Source organism: Archocentrus centrarchus, chromosome 2, assembly GCF_007364275.1.
Source record: "Archocentrus centrarchus isolate MPI-CPG fArcCen1 chromosome 2, fArcCen1, whole genome shotgun sequence".
Lineage (NCBI taxonomy): Eukaryota > Metazoa > Chordata > Actinopteri > Cichliformes > Cichlidae > Archocentrus > Archocentrus centrarchus.
Window position 1 is genome coordinate 10,722,082 of NC_044347.1, and position 18,041 is coordinate 10,740,122.

Sequence of the window (18,041 nt, forward strand, 5' to 3'; positions counted from 1 at the left end):
TTCTTTTATACTCCAGCCACATGTTTGAAAACACCTGACAACATGTAGGCAGTGGTCAGTTTATAACTGTAAAAAAAATATATGAAGTTTAAAGTATTTTTAGATCTAGACCAGTTGTTTAACTCTTAATGACGTAAAATTACTTAACTACTGTTACACAAAATCTGTATATTGTATTCAAAGTAAATGTTGTAAAGAAATGCATGCGATATATTTGTGCTTGTTTTAATAAAAAGGTCTTTTTTAATTTCTTCTATTGCCAAACATTCACCTCCTTCTAGGTCAGGGATCCTCAAATCCAGGCCTCGAGGGCCGGTGTCCTGCAGGTTTTAGATGTGCCCCTGATCCAACACACCTGAATCAAATGGCTGAATTGCCTCCTCAATATGCAGACAAGTTCTCCAGAGTCCTGCTAATGACTTCTATATTTGACTCAGGTGTGTTGAAGCACAGACACATCTAAAACCTGCAGGACACCGGCCCTCGAAGCCTGGATTTGAGGGTCCCTGTTCTAGGTACACCTATTCAACTGCTCAAACACAATCAGCCAATCACATGTCAGCAACTCATTCCATTTAGGCATGCAGATGTGGTCAAGATGACCTGCTGAAGTTCAAACTGAGCATCAGAATGGGGAAGAAAGGTGATTTAAGTGACTCTGATTGCTGGCTGTTGGTCTGCGTATTTCACAAACTTCTGATCTACTGGGATTTTCCTACACGACCATCTCTAGGGTTTACAGAGAATTGTCTGAAAAAAGTAAGTAAGCGGCAGTTCTCTGGGAGAAATTGCCTTGCTGAGGTCTGAGGAGAACGGTCAGGCAACAACTCAAGTAGCCACTCGTTGCAAACAAGTATGCAGAAGAGTAACTCTGAATATGGACCAAATTCTCCAACACCTTGTTGAATCCATGCCATGAATTAAAGCAGTTTTGAAGGCAAAACAGGGTCAAGCCCAGTACTATCACGCTGTACCTAATAATGTGGCTGGTGAGTGTAAAATTAATGCTTCACTGCACTTCTGTAAACCATTTTCTGTACAGCAATTACACAATCATGGGCTTTTATTATGAAAGGAAGGCACACTTGTAGAGACAAATCCGGTTTCTGGATCAGGTAGTGACGTAATTCAAAATGTAACAATTTTTTTCCCCAAATGTGGCCCTAATATGCTTTTGTATCTGTATACGTATTAAAGAACAGAGAAATTTAGACATATGGGTTATTATAGGTCCTCTTAAGATCAATTTAGGCTGCATGTGGCCCATGAGATAAAAGGACGAAACATTAGAACCAGTTTTAACTGTAAAAAAATTAGGGGGGGGGGGGGGGGGGGGGGCTCTATGTCCTTGATGGCTAGAAAAAAGAAACCATTTCTACTGAGGAACAGTATGTACGGCTGGTTGTTCCTATCAAACATATACAGTTGCTGGTTAACAAAACAGCCAGACTCTGAATCATCATTCACTGTGGCTGTGAAAAAGAAAAAAGAAAATCTACTGTGAGGATCATCCCTGAAGCAAAAGCTCACTTCCAAATGTAAAAGAACATCAGCAAATGCAAGTGTGCTGTGACAGTATCAGGCCACGGTCACAGACAGGATTCTTTCCAACACCCAAAATAAACCTGACACCAGCCAACTGCTTCGGTTCATTGTGGCTGGTGAACGCACGTGCCGGGAAGGACATCAGCTTCCAGCCTACAAGGATCCGAGTCATCGAAAGAGACCGCAGCCGGCTAGTCAGTTATTTCACTGTCTGAACAAACATGCAGGCTGTGGCTTACCTGTGTCCGTGGGCTGATTTGAGCAGATATTTCTGCATCTAGTACACGTCAAACGGAAACTAGATCAGCTGACCATGTCGCAACACAGCAAGCAGCATCATCAAAGATGCGCTGTGCTTCTGTTTATCGATCAATTAGAGAAACTCTAACCTTGTGTGCACAGTAAACAAGCCTGCTGGGTCTTTGAATTCAAATTACTGGCACCAAAACCCAATTTTTAGCTTTGACATACAGTATGACATGAATAACCATTGTGTTGGTGAATGCACACACCTTTAGCCATGATATAAACTAGTTGATAAATGTGGTGACAATTTTAACTTCTTGTTGACTCTTGTTGGGACAAATTTAAGTACAATAATGCAAATTAATAAAGAGAATGTCGTACACACAGAGGTTCTATTTAAAGATGCAGTGATCAATTAGCGGGTGACTGGAACTGGACAGATCTTCAGGCAGTTAGCCTCAGATATACAGTTGCAGTCAGAAGTTCCCATCACTCATCATGGGCATGACTGTCATGTAATTTGGGGTTTTTAACGATTTCTTTGAGTTCTTTTTCCAGGGTGGAATGATTGTACAGCATATATCTTTAATGACTTTAAAAAAAAAAAAAAAAGAATTGGGTGCACAAGTTTACATTTATTTTAAATTTTCTCTAATCCGCACAGGGTCAAAAGTATGCATACAGTTTCAAATATATACATACATTTATTTAAACCTTTTAATAAATGGTGCCAAAGATTCTACCCTGTCTTTGAACATCAGTGATCATGAGATGGGAAGTTGGAAAGGTCTCTTGGAGCTATTTCTGAATAACTGCAGATTCCAAGATCATCAGTTCAAACTACTGTATGTAAGTACCAGTTATTTGGATTTCACCAAATAACTGGTACTTACTTATTCTTCTTTGGAAGAAGAGCCAAACTGTCACCCTCAGATGACAGGAAATTGGTTAGGATGTTCAGGAACAACCCTGGAACCATCAAGGCTCAAGCCTGCCATGAACTGAAAACTGCTGGAACAGCAGCATCACTGTCCACAGTGAAGCCAGTTATACATCACCGTGGACTGAGAGGTGCCGACCAAGAAAGTCCCCACTCCAAGATCGACACCTTCAAGCTCAACTGAAATTTGCAGCTGCCCACATGGGCATACAAGACAAAGATTGAGCTATTTGGCCACAATGTCAAGATGTATGTTTGGAGGAGTAAAAGTGAGGCTTTCAAACCCATGAACACTGCACTAGCTGTTAGTGATGGGAATTCCGGCTCTTTAGGCTCGGCTCTCAAAGAAGAGCCGGCTCTTCCGGCTCCCAAATGGCTCCTTAGATTTTAATTTTTAAAAAGTGTAAAATGAATTACTTACTAATTAATGTAAAAACATACATTAGGCTTATATCAAATATGTCTTTATATACTCAACATTTAATAGAGTGCTCCAAATACAAATAAAACAAAAGATTGGAAATCAGAAAAAACAAGGGCCTTTGAGGAGTTGATCCTGTTTCTCCTGCCTGATGATGGCCCTGTTTTGTTCTTCTAATTGCACTGAGGGATGAACAATTCATACATGCCTGTGCAGGTTGTTTGTGGAGCCTGCTTGATATTAAATGTTAAATTTGCAGTCTACACTCTGTCTATCACATTAGTCCTTTAACGCCAGGCGATCGCTGCTGAATCACGGGTTTCCTCACCTTACTAGCCGTGAACAGCTGATTAAGACGTAGCGTCTCACCGCAGAGTCAGCTGGTCAAAGGAACTTGATCAGCTGGCTTTTTACCGTAACTCCACGACCATTCGTGCTATTGAAAAAATTCAAACGGTTCCTGAAAGCTCGGAAATTATACTTCACAGTCATGTAGTGGTATTACGGTATTTGTTGCCAGAAGTCCGGAAACGCCGGCACTTTTGAAGTACGCTGTGTCTCCTTCGACATGTTTGGAGGTATAAGGTTAAAATGTGTCCAGTCATTACTACGTTTTCCGTCACTCATTTTCCTCACCGTTCCCGCATGTAGCCTCTATGTAACGCGCAAGTTCCTTTAGCCCTTTCCTGTCTCCGACCCAATTTTGCAGGAGCCCCTCCCTCTCTCCTGTTTGTTTACTCACTGCGCAGTGTGTCCGTGCACCCTCCCCTACCGCTAGACGATCATATGCTACCATTCATCTTAACCAATCACGTGCGGCTTCCAAAAAAAAACAAAAAAACTACTAGCTGTCAAGCATGGTGGTGGTAGAGGTCTGGGGATGTTTTTGCTGCCAGTGGAACTGGTACAGTGCACAAAAAGGATGGAATAATGGAGGAGGAGGGCTACCTCCAAATTCTTCAACTTCACCTCAAATCAACAGCTTGACATTTGAAACTTGGACACAGCTGGGTGTTCCAAAAGGACAATGATCCCAAACACACATCAAAACTGGTTTGGGAATGGATAATGCAGGCTAACATTAAGCTTCTGGAATGGCCTTCCAAAAGCTCTGACCTCAACCCTATGAAAAATTTGTAAAAGCCTGGTCTGTGCCAGGAAACCAACCAATTTAAATGAACTCTACCAATTCTGCCAAGAAGAGCGATCAAATATCCAGCCAGAGTTATGTCAGAAGCCTATTGATGGGTACAAAAAGCACCTGGTCAAAATGCAACTTTTTAAGGGATATTTAACCAAATGTTAGTGGGTGTATGTGTACATTTGAGCCTGTATGTTTAATTTTCACCCTGCGTGGATTAGAGAAAATCCAAAATAAATTCACACTTGTGCTCCCAATATTTATTTATTTTTTTTAAACTCATTAAAGATGTCTGCTGTACAATCATTTCACCCTGGAAAAAGAACAGTTCAAAGAAATCATAAAAAGCCCCAAATTACCATCACATTCATGCCCATGATGAGCGGATGTAAACTTCTGACCACAGCTATACATTACCTATTTGTCAGTAAAAAAAATTATTAAATCTCACTATATGCCTCAAATTACAAAATCAGCTTTCAGTGTAAATGTACTGAGCATGTGCAGTGCTTCAGAGTTTACCTCCCCCGACAGATCTCCCTCAATCTGCAGCCATGTTTGCTCTTAAAACTCTTATGATTTTGATCTAACTTTCTCACCTTATGTACACGACCCCTCCGCCGTGCTCCGCCTTACGCTGCCAGCCAATGGGGACCTGGACAGGGACGGCCTGCCTCTCATCTCCCGCCTCACAGTCCTTTCCGCCATTCATTGCTCCGCTGGTATTACGCTCGACACCTCAGAGGTATATTTATCAGACATCAACCAGCGTCTTCGCAATGCGCGTCATGTTCGTCTTCCAAAGCCGTGGCGGAGGTGGCAGTAGGAGGGAGAGTTCAGGACGATGAGAATTTGCGTCAATGTGGGAGTGTGCTCTCAAGTGGAGCTGATAGAGGGTGTAGGGTGGGTAGGGTGAGGCGAGCTCACGGCAAACCCTACCCTTTGAGCTGCTTCATGACCACGGTGATGAACGGCGCGTGGACTTCCATTACTGCAGCTCGTCATTCGGAGCCATCCGACTCGGGAAGGGGAGGAGATAGAGGGGAGCGGAGGCGTGGGTCAGGAGTCGGTTTTGTGTTGAGAGGAGAGTTGCTTTATTGTTAATTTTTCACCATTTGTCTCTCACCACCCAGAATACGCTCCCCTCAGACAGATGTGTTGTGGAGCATCTTCAACATATTGGTTCCCAAACGCAGTTGGGTAGTGGTATTCCCATGGTTCCTGTGGGGGCAGAGGAGAAAAGACAGGGGTGTAAGAATGAGAAAAAGAAACATTAACCATCAAAAACATTCACAAAATGTACAGCGCCAATGCAAGAGGACTTCTTAGGTAACAAAAAGGTGATATCAGAGCTACAAAGCCTATTTTTAGGGGTAAAATTTTATCATTCATTCTCACTAGGTGTCTCAAGTTCTATAAATTTAAAACCCATAACTTACTCCACTTTACTTTGAGCATACAACATATAAAGGGTTTTTTTGTTTTTTTTTTAAAAATCCCTCAGTTATTTCTAAATTTATTGTGCCTCGGTGAACAGTTAAAATTAGGGATGCTCCAGTCTGATATGTAGATATCAGTTGGACCTCGACACAAGTTAATAAATGGGAAAAAAAAACTTAAAATGAGTCTCCAAATACATTTGTGCAGCCATTAATATATCACAGAGATGTACCGTGAAGCCAGATTAATGAGTTAGTGAGTTACAGCCAGTCAGCAACCTCCGGTCGCAAGTCAGCTGCTTAATAAAGTTGGTACAAGAACCAATGCCAATGTGGTGTATTGTTTTAGTCCATGCAAACAAACTGATTTACAATCTCAGACGGGTTTGGTTTAATATCCTTACTAGGAGTCTGTAGCTTAGTCGCGTGAAATTGGATGAAGGTTTACACAGCTAGTGGACTGCTGAAAATGCCTTAAGTTATTCCCTCCTGTTTCGTAACAGCAACTCTTTGTCGCTGTTTTAAAATAAAACCTCAACATTCAACTCCACAAAAAGACAACAAAAAAATAAAACCCAGTTACTGCAGCAGTTGTCAGTTTCCCCGTCTCCCTATCAGACAGTAGAAGAAGCCTGTCAAAATCGGTAATCGGGCTGAATAGAGACTGTGAGTGATGGAGCTTCATGCAAAGCTTCCTCTCAGCCACTGGTGCTGCTGACTCATAACTGAGACCGAACCCGGCGACACCACCACAGAGGAAGAGCCGTTTATAAAAAAAAAAAAAAAAAAAAGAAAAGAAAAAAACAAGATGACAGTTAAACGTATGCCGTTTATCTGGAAACACAGCAGCAACAGGAGAAACCTCTGCACAGTTAAAAGCTAATTTAATGTAAGTCTGTGTTTGGAAAAGACATCATTTCTACAGTTGGGTTCACACTGGAGGGAAAAATGAATTATTTTTCCCCGTAGGAGCCCAGTGCAGCGTTGCTATTTGAGGACGTCTCCGGCTGTGATAAATGCTCTTTTTTGGCATTTTCTCTTTTATTCACTCAAATTGGAAAGCTGCAGGACAGATAAATATTCGGGAGGGGGGGGGACTAATGTGAGGCTAAAGTAATGGCCCTGATTTCAATCAAGCACAATAAAATTAAATAAAAATTACCAAAGCAACACCCAATCACAACACTGAATCTTGCTAATGTGACCTTGCTAGTGTAAAAGCCTGACATTAAATGTCAATCTTACCACTTTATTGCTGACATTTTCTATTTTTTAACAACCCCCTACAGACACTCGATAACCAAAAAATAATACGCGTGATTATTTTGATCAGCAGTTCATTCTGATCACTTAATACAAACCAAGTCACTTTTCCCTAGTTTTGATTAACCTTCTTTAAAACTGCCTGTAATGCAGTAAAGCTACTAAAGCTAGTAATATGCATCAGGTTTCAGGATAATCTCTATGACAGTCATTCCACATGAATTACAAAAGTGTTTAGTTTTTCCTCACTGGGGCGGTAGATCAGATTTTGAATACTTTACATACTGCTAGCATAATCAATAAGAAAAAAACGTTATTTATATTTAAATCTATCTAAATCTTTATATCACTTCGAGGCAGCTGTTAGCCTGCAGGAAAGTTCACAAGAGATCTTACAGATTTAATCTTACAACTGTCTGCATGCAGACAGCTTTCAGTTTAGCTTCTTCTTAATTTAGTAATTTAGTCACCATATTAAACAAATCAGCAGGTTGATGGAAGCAGCTAAAATTGCTAGAATTGCTTTTCTATAATTAGAAAGGTAATATCAGTTAACAAGACTAATACTAAGAAGAAAAAGCACCAAGTTATTTAGACCAAATCAATTTGCTCAAATTTTAGTGCAGTGCCACAACACACTGAGAGATCCTGTACATATATATATGCAAAATTTATATTCAATTAATTCCAGTCAGGCTGGCCCGTTATAGCCCAGAGGAAACAGAAAACATGTTCAGCTTCAGACTAAATCACAATTATTCAGGCCAACACAGCAAATACTGGTTAAACTGGTTATACTGGCAGGGCTGCAGTGTTTGAACTTCAGCTGGTTGAACAGATTGATCGTGTTGCTGGATCATGCAGATACCACCGTGTAGCAAATCTGTGTTAATTTATGTGTTAATTACCGTGCGGTCCTGCTCCGGTGTCTTACATGTGGTGCCGACCGATAAAAACAAATAAAATGCTGGGACTTTCCCCCCTCCTGGGTGCGAACATGAACCCTCTAGTTTTTCCAGTTCTTTGTTCATTCCTTCACATCAATTCCAATAGTTTCAGCAATCTCCCTCCAGGAATCTGCTGACATTTCTAAGTCCTCATATTGACGCTAATGATTATTATCCCTTATATTGAGACAATGATTGTTATTCTCTCACTGACAAATTCAAACACTTTGGCATAAAAGTAGCCGAAAATGCACAGGAGGAATCGATGGTGCTTAACAAGCCAATCAGAATTGCTGTGGGCTGCGTTGCCCCGACCTGTAGTTACATTTCTCGGGAGGTGCACATCAGGTAACGCTTGGTAACTAAAACACAACGTACGTTGCACAACGTTGCTGGCCACTTACATAGGTTACGTTGTAGGCCTCACAAAGACTCAACGCTTCAGTATAAAACAGGGCTAAGAATATACAAATTCACCAAGATATCAGTGAAACAGTAAATTTCTTTGCATCTAGGTTTAAAAAAACAAACAAAAACTACGAGTTTGATACTTGCACCATGGTCAAGTAATGTACTCATTGTCAGCAATGATTCCTAATCTGTGGAGATAAGAAAAACATCTTTTTATTTTAAAGGCGATTTCCTTAAACTTCAAGTACAGGTGGACAAACCCAGACTACCAAGCATTTTGGAGATTGAGAATGAAGCTGATAGCCAGCTAACACAGATTTATTTATCAAAACCTGTAACTTTGACTTCTTCTAGCTGGATCTTGTTGAGTTAAGACTCTCTGTCATCTTGGCTGGCCAAAAAGGGTGGGTTTGGTTTATAAACCTGCACCAAACAAAAATGAAAAAGTCCAATTAAATGCCTAGCCCTACAACTGCCATGAAAAGGTTTTGTTTTTGGCATTTTCCGGTATAAAGAAATATAGCTATAAGCAGAGTGTGAGTCTGCGCAGGATACAAAAAAAAGCAGAGTAAATTATTTCTGTGAGGAAAGCTGTTTTCTTCATGTGTTGACCAGGGATGGGCATTTTCAATAAAAAAAATAATAAAAAATACAATTTGACATTCACTGGGAACTATTTAACAGCTCTTCAGAGGTCACTTTTCTGCAGTTGTCTTTGCACGTTTCTCCTGTTTGTACACAGCAGCATCTCATCTCATCACCTGGCCGTTAGTAGCACGCTGTTGTTCTAATTCTGTTGCTTAATGGCTGTCGTCTTCCTCCGGGTGAAGATTTAAACCTCATCACTGGGAAAAGAGAAAACCCTGCTAATGCTTTTGTATGTTTGCTTTGCAGCTTGGGCATGCTAAAAGTGTGTTTTCAGAGCCGATGTGCACCTCCTCAAACATAACTGCATGTCACGGCTGCAACAGCTATGGAGATACCACGTGGAAGACACAAGAAGTATGATTCATCTTGGACTGTTGCATTTTCTCCTGCCACCTGTTTATGCCAGTGGAGGTTATGAAGAGAACAATGAGGAAGCTGCATTAAGATTCCAAGCCTTCAGTAAAGCACACGTACCAAAGCCACCTCTACCTGGCTCTAACTCCTGATGTAACGGTGAAGGTACACCCTGCCACCTACTGCTCTGCCTGCCTGAGATGTATCTGAAGTGGACCTCTCTAGCTTTCCCTTATTTCCTGTCTTCTTTAAAGGTATTCAAGGAGGAGATATTAGAGGAAATCTCCCAATTTAAAAAACAGCCTGAGTTAGAGCTGGAGCAGCGTCTTGCACAGCTGATTAAATGACAGTTGTTAAAGATTAATTAATTTTTTTTAAATCACAGCTTCAAGGTTTTCAGACTGAGTGTCTGCTAAAATTGGGATGTTAATGAGAGGTAATTTTCACAATTTTGTGCTTCCTTGCACTGAACTTTTCACTACACTTTGAGCTACTTAAATGTCATTGTTTTACTACATTTAGTAAGCTACTTGTTTTATTTTGCTTATTGAATGAGATTTTAATTTATCATTACATAATATTTTAATCAAAATGATTACATTTCAAATTTGTTTCTAGCTTTTTAAAATATTTGTTGGGGCATATTTTGTGGACTTTTCCTGGCTCAAAATAGGACTTTAGGGGTAAGGTCGACTGGTCAGCATATTAGTGTTCTAAAGAAAAAAGAAAAATACTAATCAATACAAACAATTACTATTAAATATTTATTCACAACAGTACCACATACAAACAGTGCCTTCGCCACCAATTGACGCACAACTTCACACAGCCCCTCTGCCCACTAGCAGCTGAACAGAAGCTACCATTCACAATACCAACAGTTTATGAACAATTTTCAGACAACAAAAAAAATGATTAAAAAAAAAATCTATTACACCAAAATTGTTATATAGCTAAATAAATAGCATTACTCCAGTTGTATTATTATTTTAACAAATTTTTTTTGCTGCTGTAAAAAAGGAATTTCCCAATTTGGGGAATAAATAAAGTATCTAAATAGCTTATCTACTTTATTGAGCAAACCACTAACGGTATTGGGAAATGCATTTGAGGACACTAAAATGCTAGAAAAATAAGGCAAATTAAAAAGTGCCAAATTTCAAACCACCGCTATGTACTTTTATGGCCTGCAGCTCTGAAAGTATTCATAATATGAATGTCATTTTTTACATTACTGTAAAACAATATAATGAAAACAATCAGGTTGCTTTCTGAGGTGGTTAGTTGTTTTTTTTTTTTTTTTTTAATATGGAAAAACCCAAGAATGTAAATCTAACAAATCCACACACTTGAATGTGATGTAAATTTTACAGTTTGTAATAAATCCAGCTGCAGCACACATCACCCAAACAGTGGAAGGAAGTTAATGTAGTACAAAAAGAAGAAATAGTCTTATAGAAATGCACCCTCAAAATGGAAAAAAAAAAAAAAAACTGTTTTCGATAAGAAATCTTATTAATGAAAGAGAAGACGAGCAGAAACATGGCCAAAGATCCTTGAATAAAATGGCAGCTTATGTAAATGAAAACATTCTCCCTCGGTGTCCAAATATTAAAAAATATGATCAGACAAAGTGGCCTGTGGGTATTTCATTATGAGGTCAAAAAGTATATTTCTTTGCTTTGGTTCACATTGTCATGCTAGATATTGGCATGACTGGGTTTTAATTCAACTCTAACAACAATCTGCCTCTGATTGATTTTGAGTCATCTGGACGGGGGGAGGAGGAAAACCTCTTTATCTATCAACCTTCACCTGCCAACTCATGAATCAGGTCAGAACATGAGCTTCAAACGACTTTAGGAGCACGCAACACAAGTTGGCCAACATTTGGACTGTGGTGAATTTGAACAGAGCCTGTACCCACTGGAGGACTTAAAGTCTTTGTTGAGTGACAAACTAATAAAGCCAATTAGAAGAGATAACAGCAGAGGGCTAGGCATCCTTGGACTTGTAAAAAATGGGAGCACAATCTCAGTCCAGTAGAAACATTAAAATAGATAATATGTTGACTCTTATTGGCACTACACAGGATTTGACATCAGCAATGGCAAGGTAAAATGTGTGCCTGCACAACTTGATTTCAGCCAGTCAGTTCACCTGTAAAGACAACTAGATGAAATCAAACCTCACTAACAAGTGAGCGAGCATTTTCGCATTCCAGGAAGCATATAAGGCTACTGAGAGAAACTGGCATGGAAAACACAGCAGGAAGGCAATGCTGGAGGTGTAGAGCTCCACAGAGTGAACTCTTCATTTATATTTGAAGCTAAAAGCTGACTGAAAACTCACAACAAGGCTCCTTGTACTGTAAGGTAGACCCTTCCATATTAGAAAGAAAACCCCAACAATGTGATGATTCCCTATTAGCAAGAACTCGGCAACAGTGGAGAGGAAGAACTCCCTTCAACACGAAGAGACCTCCAACCTCATGCTGTAACTGGTTGAGTGGCAAGGGGATAATGGCACCATGTCCTAACCTAACATTAAACCTTAAAAAAAAAAAAATGAAAGTGTGAGTGGAAAAACACTCCCTCCGTACAGTTGTAATGAAGGGGAAATGCTGCTGACTTTTAAATTTTAAAATGGAAATCTATGGGGGGAGTGAGCAGCAGTGACTGAGAGCATGAACCTAGATGGAGTGAAAGAAAACTTATTTAAGAATGGACATCAGCAGCATAATTGCTGAAATCACAATTTTAAAAAGGCCAAAAATCTGCACGTAAAAGGCCTATAAGCGTCTTTTATCAAACCACCACATTAAAAAAGTGATGAAAAACACCTTGTGCACTGCTTTCTTTGTAAAATTTCAAATACGTCATGCATTCCTGACTTTCGCAAAAGCATTTTCTTTCTTTGCTTTCAATCTTTCTGGCAATAATTTTAAAAAAATTGAATTTGGAAATTTTTGGTCTTTTCAGCACAGCTGTTCCCATTATTAAGTTGCTCTTATTTTGGAGTTTGTATATAATAAACTCACTGAAGAGGGTCAGTACAGCTTGAAAAAAAATGCTATTTTTTTTGGAAGTGGATAAACATACTTAGAAAAGCTGTCTAACCCATATGAACAGCTTGTTTAGTTTAAATTTGGCTGATTTCTTAAAACTCTGCAGCCATCCTCGCTTTTCATCTCACATTCATCTTTCCCAACAGCCTTTTTCTTTTATTTCAATCTTTTTGGCATGTTTAAAACTGTCTAAATCTGGATATTAATGGTCTTTTTAGCATGGTTGTGCCACATTATTGTGTTGCTTCTAACTGTTAAGTCATGTGAAAGTCACAAATACACAATGTATTCATGACTTTTTCAACAGCATTTTCTTTCTTGTTTTCAATCTATTTGGCACCCCCCCAGAAAACCAAAAACATGAATTTGGAAATTGGTCTTTTTAGCACAGCTGTTCTCTTGTTCTATTGCTCTTAATTCATAATGAACTCACTGAAGAGGGCCAGTTCAGACAGAAAAGAATGCCACTTTGTAGAAATGAGGAAACATACCTCCACACACATTTACATCAAGACATGGAGCACATTTTTTTGGATTTGCGTGATGTGTTGCGTCACGAATGCGTCATGCATTCTTTTAAATCTTTTGGCAAACACTCTCTGGCCTTGAATATTTTTGTTTTTTGAGTGCAGTTGTTCCCGTTTTTATGTCACTCTTAACTCTTGAAGATAATGTCATTGCACCAGTTCAGCATGAAAGCTTTGATTTTTTTTTTTTGGTAGTGGAGAAACATACCTCCACAAGCATTTACATCAAGATGAAAGTCACAATCAGATAGAAAGCAGCCAGAAATTAATCAAGTTTATGAGGTTGGTTCATGAAAAGGAGTAAACAACCATTTTTAAACGCCTTTAATTTAGGAATAGTCTGACATGTAAAGTCACAATACGTCATGCATTTCTCTCTCAACAGTCTTTCTGTTCATCTTAATTTCTTGCCAGGCGTTTAAATAACTCTCTGAGTTTGGAGATTTATGGTCTTTTCAGGACAGCTGTCTTTATTCGTAATTTAAAAACTTAATTTCAGACAGCCAGTGGTGTTTGAAAGTTGCTATTTTTTTGGAGAAACATGCTTCCCTCACACACACTTACATCTAGTTACAGAATATCTGAAAATCTCCTGCAGCTCACTGAAACCTTGAACACTGATAAAACATATCAGTGTTAATTTTAATATTCTTATTGACTTCTTGAAGTTGTCTCTTCATTACCACCTTTTGTCTCGTGATAGCCACCACTCCATTTTAAAACGTTCCCCACCAATACTATATTAATAAATACCTCATTTAAAATACTTTATAGCATTTGTAAACAAGTGTATTGTAAATGACATCTCAGGGTCCCTATGCAATGTCTTTACAGCTAACCAGGGGGCTATGACTGGCAATTACATAATCTAACAGTAACAAGGTATATATATTTTTTTGTTACTAGGGCCATTAAACCCTTTATAATCTGAGTATTAGCCTCTGCACCTGTCCCATCCTGACTCAAAAAGCTGGATCAGGTATCTGCTCCACTCCGTGTGTGTGAGGAAGTGCACATGCAGCGAGACTGAGAGCAGGGAAAGGGGAAACTAGCAAAACCATTAGCAACAGCATCAATACAGTAATTAATTTTTTTCTTTTATAGTGCTAACAAATACCAAATTGGTACATTTATATTCTTGGATATATTTATTTGTTAGATTTTACTTTAAGTAAATAAGGAAAGTTTAAATTAAAATGTTCCTCACAGCAAGGACAAGAGCTTCACACTGATACTTGGTATCAGCAGATCAAGTACCCTAATTACAACAAGAATCAGAAGTGAGCCTACTTCAGATGCATTCAAAGGTGTTTATATGTAGCATTTTTATTCTGCTTGGGCTTTTAATCCCATTACTGTCTGAAGATTAGGCTCCAGGTAAGCACAGACATGAAGAGGAAGATTTCAGCTAGGAATGCTCTTAGAATTATTTAGATGAGATATCTGTGCATTCAGGGGACTATTTGTGATCAGGTTATTACTTGCATTTAAGAAAAATAACATCCAAGTTCAGATGCAGACCGTGTTTGGGATCTTTTTCACAGCAAAACATGAAAACGCCTATTTGTTCATTTTCACGGACTCAAATTGTACATTTTTTTTTCATGAGTTCACACAACTTCATAAATAATGTATTTCAATAAATAATATATTTCATGTTTGCATTGTGTTTGTGTCAAGACCCTTCAGCTGGGATGTGTGACAATGACAAACTAGAAAATAAGCTATAAAAGAAGTGCCAACCATTGTATTTGAATCCAAACCACGATCATTTTCTAAACTTAACCCAGTAACTTTTAAACCTAACTTGAGTACGTTGGTATACCTAAATTGCTGTGAAAATTCTTGTTCCCTCGTTTCTTTATATTTTGTTTCTAACAAGCCAGACTTTGTTGTCATTTATTAAAGAGGTCTTGCGCAACAGTTCTCCAGGCTTTCTGAAGGTCTTTCAAAGTTTTTCTTTGGACACAGAATGAGTGAAAAAGCAGCCAAAGTCCAGTCCTTGTACTTAACCATTTTCAGAGGAAAGTTCTGTTGTTTTGCCTGTCACAACAACATAATTTGTTCACATTTCTTTAGTTAAATCTGTGGAAAGATAACACAGTTTGACAGATATAACATAAAATTTTAGCACCAACAAGGTGATTCCCAAAGAGCTATTAGCCAAAAATTGGCTTATCTCGGCATGGTGTGCAGAATGCCCTTAAACTTTTGAGGAAATTGGACAAGTGGATCTCCTGTAGATAGTTTTAGTCCTGCTAAAAGACATTCTACTGCAGATAAACAGTATCTGAAAGTCCAGCTGTCATATCATACAAGGGCTGGACTGATAATCAGCGGTAACAGGTCTGATAGAGTGATGAATCCAAATTTGACATTTTTGGTTCAAATTGTTATCTCCGTGTATGAAGGGATGTACAACAGCGTCTACAGCCATCTCTAAAACATGGTGGAGGCTCTGTCGTGGTTTGGGGGTAGATTTCAGCCAGTGGTGTTAGAGATCTTGTCAAAAATGATGAAATTATGAACACAGAAAAGTACCGTCAGATTTTGATCCACCATGAAATACCATCTGGAAAAAATGTGATTGGTAACAGCTTCATTTTTCAGCATGACAGTGATCCCAAACACACTGTCAATGCAGTAAAAACATACATGGATAGAAAAACACACAATGAAACACTATCAGTCATAGACTGGCCATCCCAGAGCCCGGACCTCAACATTATTGAAGCAGTGCGGGATTGTCTTGACAGAACAGAACAAAAGGCAGAAACATCCAAAGAAGAGCTTTGAATGTCCTTCAAGAAATCTGGAGAACTATTCCTGAAGACTACTTAAAGAAATGAAAAGAAAGCTCCCTGAGAGTTCAGGCTGTGTTGAAGAATAAAGGTGGTCACAACAAAATATTGACTTTAAAGCTCATTAGAATTGTACAAACTCTGTTTTTGCCTTATATGCTGTATTTCCATAAATGCTTTCACACATTTCAATAAATCACTGCACCTATTCCCTACCATAATATAAAGACATGGGGGGGTGGCTGAGGACTTTTGCACACTTTCACCTTTTAAAAGTGTAAAACATTAATTTGGTATACATGGACACAAATCAGTACGCGAGTACAGCACATGAAACACTAATCAATAAAGGCTGTGACCGATTCACGAACTGCCGTGAGGCTGTGCTGAAGATGCACAATATGAAGCTTTTAGGTGACTGCCCATCTCTACTTAAAATGTGTCCAGCTTCATAAAAATGAACAGCTACCTGCTCAAAGCTCCTCCTGTGTGCTGAGCTTCAACCTGCAACACCACAAAGGTTAAGCACACTGTCCTGCCCAATAAGATATCCACCACTGGCTAGATTAAACCCATTAATTCTCAGCACAGCACTTAAATCTTGCTGTAGCCCTTGCACTGCTGGACTTGGCTAAGGCAAGCTTTGGGGATAAATTAGCCATATTGTCCTGCAGCAGCCTTCAAAGTTGACAGCCACACAGTCTGAATGACAAGACTTTTTTCACACCCGAAGCCGGAGGAAACATGACAACCGCTTGTGTACACAACCAAAACAACCTAAACGTTAGATAATAGCCAATTAGCCTGTGGACATTAGCCGGGGGATGCTCATCAACTTAATAACCGTTTGCTGGAGCTCCACCGTGCGAGAGGCCGTGTCAACAAGCGGGATCAGTCCTGTCTGACTGCCTTTTTTGATGCACTGGACACAGCATCTGAACTAGCTGGGGATGGGGGGGGGTGGGGGGTTAGCCTGCCAAGCGTCAGCTGTCTAGCTACCATTAGCTTAGCTAGCTTGTTGTAACGAAAATGAATTAGAGGACGAGCTCGGCTACGCTAATAACGTTTAAGCATTTAATTGGACCCACGAAGCCGGGCTCGTTTACGTCGGGGATTCGCAGGCTTGGGGTTCCGACTTCAAATTGTCGAAGTTACAAAAAAAAAAAAAAGCAGCAGCTAGGCCCCAGCCGTTGAGGTTCGAGCCAAAGGAGGGGGGGCAAGGCCAGGGGTAAGGCCGAGTTAGCACGGGTTAGCTTAGCATGCTAGCTAACAGCCGTGCAAGCCCGTTGCGTTTGCAGAGGGGAGAGCGAAGAAGAAGAAGAAGAAGAGAGAGAGCGAGAGAGAGAGACGCTTTTCAGGCACTAACGTTTCTGTCTGCGTCAAATCCAACCGTAAACTGTCCGTTCTTACCCGGGCATCCCGGCGAATGCGTACCGGAGCTGAAACGGGCGAAACGGGCGAGCAACAGTGCGTCTGCGAGCTTAGGAAAAATAAGAATAAGCAGCCTACCCATTAGTTCTCTGCCTCTGCTGGTTCTCCTACACTGGGATATTGGAAATGATGGAGAGCCGCACTGCGCATGCGCCGGCAGGAACAGCCAGCAGATGGGAGAGGTGATGCACGTTTCCTCACATACACGAGCTCTGCATGGCCAAAAGAAAAAAAAAAAAAAAAGGAGCGGGGGGGGGGGGGGTAACCTGGATGTGAGGGTTGGGATGGGGACTCACACCGAGCCACAGGCTGAACCGGCGGGTCCCACAGTGAGGCCTGAGGGGGGCTCCAGGGACCCCTGAGGCAGAATCAGCTGTGAAACTGTTTCAGCCTTCTTTCCACATATTTGGCTTTAATCCTGTGAGATATGGAACTAGTTTAAATTTTTTTTTTTGTATTTTATTTCTTAAGGCCCAGTATGGATGAGCTTCACAGTACATTATGAATATGTGAACCCATACTCTGTCTCCAGGTCATTGAGGTCATCCTGCCTACATGCACACACTCACACACACACACTTAAAAAAATTCCATCAAAACAACAAACAGAAAATATTCTGGTCATTTTCTGTCAGTACATTATCAGCTTTTAATGGAAGCTTCTGTAAATGATAAATGGTAAAATATAATGTGTTGTTAAAAAATATGGAAAAATATCCTTTAAAAAATAAATTCCTTCAGACACCTAAAATGGTATTGTACTCTATTTCTGCAGATTTGTTTTTACACTGTGTGTCATCCAGCTTTCTCCATTACTGCCCTCAGGCTTTGGAAAGTCCTGCAAGAATTGCAAGAATTAA

At 39.8% G+C, this 18,041-nt stretch overlaps 1 protein-coding gene across 2 annotated transcripts in view; it reads right to left on the reverse strand.

The window, feature by feature from the left end:
• mbd5 (methyl-CpG binding domain protein 5) overlaps positions 1-17,312 on the reverse strand; it is a 42,069-nt gene extending 24,757 nt beyond the window's left edge. Inside the window, exons 1-2 of one of the 2 annotated variants that reach the window (XM_030751079.1) lie at positions 17,260-17,312; positions 4,893-5,514 (exon numbers count right to left, since the gene is read on the reverse strand). In XM_030751079.1, coding sequence (XP_030606939.1) covers positions 4,893-5,005 — 113 coding nt within the window. In that variant the 5' untranslated portion in view covers positions 5,006-5,514; positions 17,260-17,312. The other variant, XM_030751086.1, reaches the window with a different exon arrangement.
• Positions 17,313-18,041: the final 729 nt, after the last annotated feature.